This window comes from Erythranthe guttata, chromosome 4 (assembly GCF_056151865.1).
Source record: "Erythranthe guttata isolate IM_541 chromosome 4, IM_541, whole genome shotgun sequence".
Taxonomy (NCBI): Eukaryota; Viridiplantae; Streptophyta; class Magnoliopsida; order Lamiales; family Phrymaceae; genus Erythranthe; species Erythranthe guttata.
This window is the reverse complement of record NC_142536.1, coordinates 13,217,420-13,226,962: the sequence shown is the minus strand read 5'-3', so window position 1 is coordinate 13,226,962 and position 9,543 is coordinate 13,217,420. Positions and strand designations below refer to the sequence as shown.

General features: G+C 32.4%; 1 protein-coding gene across 1 annotated transcript; it reads left to right on the top strand.

The window, feature by feature from the left end:
* Positions 1 to 639: 639 nt before the first annotated feature.
* Positions 640 to 4,844, top strand: LOC105966884 (uncharacterized). The gene is made up of 9 exons (XM_088817520.1): positions 640 to 819; positions 913 to 996; positions 1,447 to 1,503; positions 1,604 to 1,810; positions 1,886 to 2,318; positions 2,474 to 2,503; positions 2,564 to 3,079; positions 3,989 to 4,428; positions 4,524 to 4,844. The coding sequence occupies exons 1-9, from the start codon at positions 640 to 642 to the stop codon at positions 4,842 to 4,844; spliced, it is 2,268 nt and encodes a 755-aa protein (XP_088673646.1).
* Positions 4,845 to 9,543: the final 4,699 nt, after the last annotated feature.

Here is a 9,543-nt window from a genome sequence, read left to right as displayed (position 1 = left end):
ATATTAGGATTATCAGTAGCATTAGTATTACTAATGGTAATAGTATTATTATCATATTAGTATTAATATTTGTAAAGGTAAAGGTAATGGTAATGGTAATGGTAATGATATTGGTTTTGGTATTGCTATTTTTTTTGCTATTGGTTTTAGTATTAGTACATTAGTATTGTCATTAGTACATTAATATTAGCATTAACGTATTAACATTAGTAGTAGTATTAATATTAGTATTAGTATTAGTATTAATATTAGTGTTAGTATTAGTATTAATATTAGTATTAGTATGAGGAATATGATTAAGATTAATACTAATAAAATAATTGGTATTGATATTTGTATTGGTATTAGTATTGGTTTTGGTATTGATATTTGTATTGATATTGGTTTTAGTATCAGTACATTAGTATTGGCATTAGTACATTAATATTAGCATTAAAGTATTAGTATTGGTAGTAGTATTAGTATTAGTATTAGTATTAGTATTAGTATTAGTATTAGTATTAGTATTAGTATAAGTATTTGTAATAGTATTAGTATTAGTATTAGTATTAATATTAATATTAATATTAGTATTAGCATGATGATTATGACTAAGACTAATACTAATAAAATAATTTTGAAATTGAAATTTTTGATGACATGCTTATCCGTGATTCTGCAGATCCATTTTTTGATCTTATAGAGTTTGTTTACCTGGATATGGTGAGCAACATGTTCAATCCTGAGTACTTTGAGGCCATAACAATTATTGCATCGACTAATGAAAGTGTCGATTTTGTGAATGATCATTTTTTGTCGCTCATAAGTGGAGAAGAGAAGGTTTATTTGAATTCCGATAGTGTGTACAATGAGGAGTTAATATCATAGATCCGAGTTCCTCAACACCATATCGTGCTCCAGAATTCCACTTAGGTTGCATTGAAAAGATGTATTCCCGTTATGCTCATCAAAAATATTGATCAGGCTAGAGGATCGTGCAGTGGAACTAGGCTTCAGGTTATTAATATGGGAAAACACGTTCTCAAATGCAAGACACTACCCGATAAACATGTTGACCATATAGTTCGTTCATTGCTCAAATGATATTGGTACCGTCCAACTCTACATCGCCTATTAAATTTTAGCAACGTCAGCCTTCGGCGATGGTTTCCTTTGCAATAACAATCAATAAAAGTTAAAAGACAAACTCTTTCCCATGTAGTATTGCACTTGCTCAGACATGTTTTCAGTCATGGACAACTCTATGTCGCACTCTCGAGAGTTAATAGTTGAAGTGGCATAAGGATTTTGATCACGTCGGAATCTGGCGATACAACCAACTACAAATAATGTGGTACAAGGATGTTTTTCGGCATATATGAAGGTAACTATATAAAATCTTATACAATTTTACATAATGACCTTTATTTTGTATAACTTATATGTTTTGGCATTCCTCATTTGTAGGTTAATTTGCATTGTACTAGGAACTTGCTACGGGCTCCACTCAATATTTATATCAAGGTAATTTATTGTAGAATGATTTTATGTCATTAAATATTTATATTTGTATTATTTTGGTAACGTTTTACTTATTTTGTATAATCATTGTACAAAATAGCAGGTCAATTGCATTGTATTGGATTCGTTACATGCGTTTAGGGATATTGTAGCTGAGACACGCTCAAATAAGCTTCAACGAATCAGTGAGCTCCATCCTCTTTACTTGCCTCTACAGTATCTTCTTTTATTTTCTTACAGGGAAGATGATTATCGAGACGATATCTGTTTGAGAGAATCTTCGCTTGCTAATAATAGAAAATGGAGGAAGGTAAGCATGCGAGAGTTCTTTGCATATCTAATCCATAAACGGCGTTGATAACATTTGTTACTTTTGCATTTCAAGAAGTTATTTCAGCAGTTCTGTGTTGATGTATTTTCGATGGTAGAGTCACAGAGGTTGAATTTCATAAGGTTCAATCAAGATCAACTTAGGGTTGACATATACAAGGGTATCGAAGAAAATATTTTTAAAGGAGACACTGAGGGTAAATCAATTGGACAACGCATTATAATTCCAGGGTCGTTCACCGCACGTCCAAGGTATATGTTTAACAACTTCGTTGATGCTCTTCAAATATGTAACTGGATTGGATCTCCAACCCTCTTTATTGCCATCACATGCAATCCTCAATGGCCAGAAATACAAAGGGTGTTGAAAGATACAAATCTCAGGCCGGAGGATCGGCCAGACATTCTTTGTCGTGTGTTCAAGATGAAGCTCGATAGTATGATGACAGAAATCAAGAAAGGTTGTATATTCAGACGTATTACAACATGTAAGTATTTAATTAGATCTCAGTTTATAATTATACATTTACTTCATTCATATAAATTAAAGAATTTGCTCATGTGTGAGTTTAACTACTTATTGCTTCCTTAACTAAATTAATGCATATTTTTTTAATACCATATGTTTATATTTTCTATGCAGATGTATGCTTAATTGAATTTCAGAAACAAGGTCTACCGCATGCACATATTTTATTGTAGTTTCATAATGACGATAAGCCCAATAACCCAGAAGAAATTGATAGGATCATATGTGCTGAAAATCCTGACGAAGTAAACGACCGAAAGATGTACCAGTTAGTGGAGAAGTATATGATACATGGATCGTGCGGTCAGGCGAATTTGAAATCTCCCTGTATGAAGGATCGAGTTTGCACGAAGCGATTTCCAAAGCCATTTGTGCAGCGCACTGAATCAGATGCAGATGGTTTTACTGTGTACAGGAGAATGGAAGATGGCAGAACAGTTACGAAGAAGAAGACTACTCTTGACAATGGGTTTGTAGTCCCGTACAATCGTATATTGTTGAGTAAATACCGATCTCACATTAATATCGAGTTATGCAACCAGAACAAGTCAATCAAATACATGTTCAAATACGTAAACAAGGGGCATGGCCGAGTTACGGTGGCATTTTATGAAACACGCCATACAGATGGCGGTGTTGAGATTTGTGATGAGATAAAGATGTACTACGACTGCAGATATCTTTCGGCATGTGAGGCAATGTGGAGGTTTGCGAACTTGGGTTAAAAGAGGATTCTCGAACTTGGGCGCCAAGGAAAAAAAGATTTTCTATTGGTAGGCTTGCGAATGTTCCCCCTGGAAAGGGGAAAGACTAATACCTTAGATTGCTACTTAACATTCAGAGGGGATATACGTGCTACGAGGACATCAGAAAAGTTTTTGACACCGTCTACCCTACGTTCAGGGATGCATGTTATGTGTTGGGTTTATTAGATAACGACAAAGAATACATATATTCATTAATAGAAGTGAATACTTGGGCACCGAGGAATTATATAAGAAGGTTATTTATAGTTATGCTTCTTTCCAATAGCTTAAGTCGGCCCGAACATGTTTGACAAAGTTGTTGGTTGGATTTGGCTGAGGGTATTGCTTACAAACAACAAAGTCTTCATACTAATCCAGGTATGACAATTTGTATAACACATTATTCTATTAGATTTTAAATATTACTCATCCTTTTAATATTGTCGTTTTGAACTAAATGCACATAATTTATCCATTTTTTTTTTGAAAATTTACATATATCGGATGAAAGCTTGAAGAACTATACTCTCACCGAAATAGAAAAAATATTGCAAAGCAATGGTAAAAGCTTGCGAAATTACGCGCCCCTGCCAGTTCCAATCGAATTCTCAGCGGATGACACAGTAAACATATTGGTGTTAGATGAACTGGATTACGACCGCTTTGAAATGGGTAGGGAACTTCAACGGTGTCTTGCTTGAATTACACACGTGCAAACAAAGGTTTATGACGTAGTCATGAATGTTGTATCCAATGAATGTGGTGGAATGTTCTTTCTATATGGCCATGGTGAAACGGGAAAGACGTTTCTATGGGTAAACTCTTTCGGCTGCAGTTCGTTCCAAATGAGAGATTGTAATTAACGTTGCATCGAGTGGTATAGCATCGTTATTGCTCCCCGGTGGAAGAACAACTCATTCTCGATTCGGACTACCCATAAATGTACACGAGAGTTCCACCTGTAGCATATCGCAACAAAGTCCACAGGCGGAGTTGTTCATAAGGGCAAAGTTTATTATATGGGACGAGGCTCCTATGATGCATAGATGCTGTTTTGAAGCGCTTGACAAGACAATGAAGTCAATATTACAGGTTGACAAACTCTTTGGTGGAAAGGTGGTTGTTTTTAGAGGAGATTTTAGGCAGATTTTACCAGTTGTGCTCAAATCATCAAGGCAGGACATAGTACATGCTAATATAAACTCCTCTTCGCTGTGGAATTTCTATCGTGTCATGAAGTTGACTAAGAACATGAGATTGCAGTCATGCTCTTCTCCATCTAACGTGGATGAGGTAAAAGAATTTGGAGACTGGATACTGAAGGTTGGTAGTGAGGATGTTGGGGAATAAAATCATGGTGAAGCTTCGATAGTGATTCCCGATGACATGTTGATTGGTGATTCAGAAGATCCATTCAGAGACCTACTGGATTTCGTTTACCCGGATTGTTGAGTAACATATATGATCCAGATTATTTTCAAGGGAGAGCAATTCTTGCACCAACTAATGAATGCGTCGAGTTTGTGAACGATCACTTAATGTCTCTCCTTCCAGGAGAGGAGAAGGTGTACCTGAGCTCAGATAGTATGTTTAGGGACGAGCAAACAATGGAGGATAGTGCAGAAATTTATTCGACTGAATTCCTCAACACAATAAGATGCTCCGAACTTCGTTCTCATGCGTTGAAGTTCAAGATTGGTGCACCCGTTATGCTAATAAGAAACATCGATCAAGCTTAAGGATTGTGTAACGGGACTAAACTTCAAATTATTAGAACTAGCATTCACGTTATGAGTTGCAAAACTCTTTCCGGAATAAATATCGGTGACATGGTGTTCATTCCTCGAATGACTTTAATACCATCTACCAGACTGCCAATTAAATTTCAGAGAAGACAGTTTCCATTGATTGTTTCTTTTGCAGTGACGATCAATAAAAGCCAAGGTCAAACTCTTTCGCATGTTGGTTTGTATCTTCCTAAGCATGTCTTCAGCCATGATCAACTATATGTTGCACTGTCCAGAGTTACGAGCAGAGGTGGCATTAAGATATTCATCAAGTTGGATTCGAGTGAACTCACCAATGTTACTAGAAATGCCGTGTACAACGAAGTATTTCATCGAATTTGAAGGTAGAGAATATTTTCATATTTACCAATTATTATCGAATTTGAAGGTAGAGAATATTTTCATATTTACCAATTATTCATGTAACATGTCTTTTTTTTAACAACTTATTCTTTGGCAGGTGTTTCTTCTCTATATAATTTCCCCCGTGCGATGTTATTTTCAATCATGTCCCTAGGATGCTCAGTGCAAATTTTATTATCTTTAAGATTTATTTTTGACGATATACTAATATTTTAATATTATTCTTATGATGTAACTATGAAGAACATGATGCTTCAATATTGCTGGTCGCTTTTTGTGTTTAAATTCAATGAGCGTATTAATTTATATATGCGTAAATTTATTTTTCAGACATGTATTTTCAGTTGAAAATATGCCACCCCGTGCATCGCACGGGTGAATACTAGTAAATAATAAAACTTAAAACCGAAATGGCGTGATAGGGAGATAATTGAGGGATTGTGTGGGAAGAAAATAAGGGGTTTTGCATATCTACCAAAAAAAATAATGAATTTTTTAAAATAGTATAATATGGTAATTTTTAGTAATATTAAATAGGAGCATTTTGGATAATTCCTTACATTTGGGTTTATAACAAATATCAATTAAAAAAAATGAATTTATCAAGAAGTCAAAATTGAATGAGGGATTTGTCATATAGCCCTGTATCAAAAGCATAAAAAGTCTTGCTTAGTGAGGGGACGGACTAATATGCTCTCAATAACGCTTAATTAATCCACCATTAAACATGAGGTAATTAACAACTTCAACTTATAATAGAGTGTTGTCTGGCAGTATATGGTTTCATTTTCATTTTCATCTCATTTTATTACTTCCTCCAAATAAATTCGTGTTTATTTATAGCTTTTCAAAAGAAAATTCTAAAACGGTTTCAAAAGTTTAATTCTTCTAAGCACATGATTTTACTATTACATAAAGAAATATTGACGGCTATAGTAAAAATATGTTAACTAAAAATAAACAAACATTATTTTATTTTTTAAATTCTTCTTTTAAAATACTATTTTCACATTTTAACATGATTTGGCTGCTACAATATATTTTGTCTCATCTCAAATTATAAACAACATTACTTTAATTTTCAAATTATTCCCTCAAAACATAACTTCCCAAAATAAAATGAAAATAACCCCAAAATAATTCCAAAATAGGGCGTGTGTAATTTGCCCATTATTTTTTTTATATTGCTTTTTTTTCTTTTTTTTCCTTAAAATTTGATTACTCTATCCCTGTCTTTACTTAATTAAATGGAATCAGCAAAATATGAAATGAGGTTTTTGTACATAAGTCTCTGACAAAACATCTTTATTATTCTAGGTTCATGGGTTATATCTCTTTCACCAATAATTTTATCCCTTTATTATGTATTATAAATAAAGGAAACATTAATGTATATGACAAAATTACCCCCAACCCTTTAGACATAATTCTTAATAATAACCTCAATTTAATCAATTTTGACCACGGAAATCCAATTTTAACTTCTTTTTTTTAATCTGAAATTATATTTTTGCCGCCGGTTTCCAACGTAGAATTTTCGATATTTTTTTTCTGGTCTGTTTTTTCCGCCGCCGATTTCCGACGTTGACTTTTTCGATTTTTATTTTCTGGTCAGTTTTTTCCGCCGGTATTGACTGCCGGTCTCCGGCGTTGACTTTTTTTGTGATTTTTAGTTTATTTCATTTTATTCCTAAAATTTGTATCCGTATTTTTACGCCTGCCCCTAAACGTTGACCGTAATTGTACTGTCATTAACAGTAATTATACAGTCACTGACAGTACATTATCGTAATTATACTGTCGTTGACAATACATTAACGTAATTGTACTGTCGTTGACAGTACAATGAGAGTCAACGACAATATTATTATTTTTTTGGCTTTTTTTTTAAAGTTTGTTTGATTTGTTGACAAGCCAACGTAATTATATTATTGTCGTTAAGAGTAAAATAATTATAAACACAATAATATTACTGTCTACCACATCAATATTAATTTTTTTTTTGGTATTTTGTTTTCTTTGAGTTGTTGACGGAGTAACCTAATAATATTACTGTCTACTATTGTAATATTACTTACTGTAAACACAATAATATAATTGTGATTGACTGCAATATTACTGTTGTTACATTAATTTACTGTCAACCACAACGATATTAATTCTTTTGGCTTTCTATTATGTTTACCTTTGTTGAACGGTCAACATATTAATATTACTCTATTACACAATAATAATGACTTTTGTTGTGTTAATAATATAGCAATGTTACTATGTTAAATTGTAGTTAATATTACTATGTTTAACAGTAATATAGTTAATATTTACTGTCAACCACATCAATATTGCTATTCAAACGGCGGCAAAAAGATGTTAAAGAAAAAAAAAACAAATCGAAAAAGTCAACGCCGGAAACCGGCGGAGAAATCAGAAAGGAAAAAAAGTAAATAAATAAAAAAATCGAAAAAGTCAACACCGGAGACAGGCGGAAGGAAGAAAAAAAAAAGTCAATGGCTGTTGATCGGGGTTAACGGCGGCAACAGATGAAATTGTACTCAAAATTGTGTTTTGGGTCAAAATTGAATAATTTGTGAAAATAGGGGTCAAATTGAGGTTAAATTAAATTAAATGATGAAATTGGAGCATATTAAAATGTGAGGGGCTATTTTAATCTTTTACAAACCTTTGGACAATGTGTAGACTTTTTTGTAAAAGAATTTTTTATCTCGACCCCTTTATGAATAAATACACATTGATAAGCTTATTTGCAAAATGCCCATATGAAATTAGTACATAATAAAATATTATTTAATAATTTAAACATGATATATTATTTTACTATTTTTCTTTTTCTTTTTTTTATAATCTGAAATACGTCTACGACTAAATTGATAGGTGATATACTGGTTCCTTCGACCCTACACTCGATGATAAACGCCGGATGGGTCTTCTGCTGCCACATGTCCTTTTTTTTTTTTTTTTTTCTAAAATTCCTAAAGATAAATCCTAGCGGGGGAATATGTTATAAAATAAAAAAAGGGGAGAAAACCCACCAAGTATATATCACCAGGTGTAGGATAGAAGAAATTGTGGTATACATGCTCCAATTTAAAAAAAAAATTGTATTATAATACATATCCATAAGTTATGGACTAAGTCATCTAAAATACGTATCACTTTTGTGCATCCTCCAATAATCATGATAATGTTTCTATTTAGTTTGTATAAATACTTCTAGGTAATGAATGAAAGAAGAGATAGAATTGCAAAACCTTTTCTCGAATTTTCTTTACAGTAGCAATATACAAGTTCTTTCCGTTGCAATATCATTTACTCAATTCCAATAGCTTTGTATTGCAATATTATTATTGCTTATTCCAATATACGTACGTATATATACAAAAATATGTATAGCTAGTAGCACTGGCGGCACAATAGAGGGGCGGGGCTGTTGACCCCCAAAACAAAAAAAAAATAAAAAATTTGTAGGTATTTTGCACTTAAAATTTTTGAATATTAATTTTGGCCCCCAAAGTTTTTGTAAATATATATTTTAATGCCTTTTTTATTTTTTTCTCCATAATTTTATATAATTATAGATAAAAAAAAATCATATTTAATACTAACAATATAAGATAAATTTTTAATTTTTTAAGTAAAATTTATAAATATTTACTTAATTTTTTCAACCAAAATCTTAAGTGTAGTAGATTATTAAAATCGTTTGGACTAATTATATTTATTTTATTGCATGGTTGAAATATGATAAGATTATAATATATATTGTTTTAAATATTAGCAATATAAACTTATTTTTGCAATGTCTTGCGACCCTATTTTTTTATTCGGGGCGCTGCCCCGAACCCTGAAAATTTTGCTTGCCCCCCATGTTTTCATCCTGGTTCCACCCCTGGCTAGTGGGTTTATTCTATAACACGTTATGAGTACGAGATTTCGCTCGATAGTGATTTTTTATTTTTGTATTTTTCTTTCTATTTTTTTTTACGAAAATCCCGACCATCGATCTATTGTCGAAAAGACAAACGAGAATGATGAGCGAATACTTCGGTCTTTTATACGCTATCATTTCTCAAAGGATATGATGGATTCATGTATATACATACATATATAGCCCATATATTTGATGAGTTGCTGCTGAAATTTATATTTGAAAGCTTGATAAGTGTTCATTTTGCATGATTTTCACTTATCAAATCTTCGAGATTTGGGCTTCGTTCGTCCGAGTTTTCGGCTTTATTCGTACATATTATGCGTTTCTTGTTTTATTTCT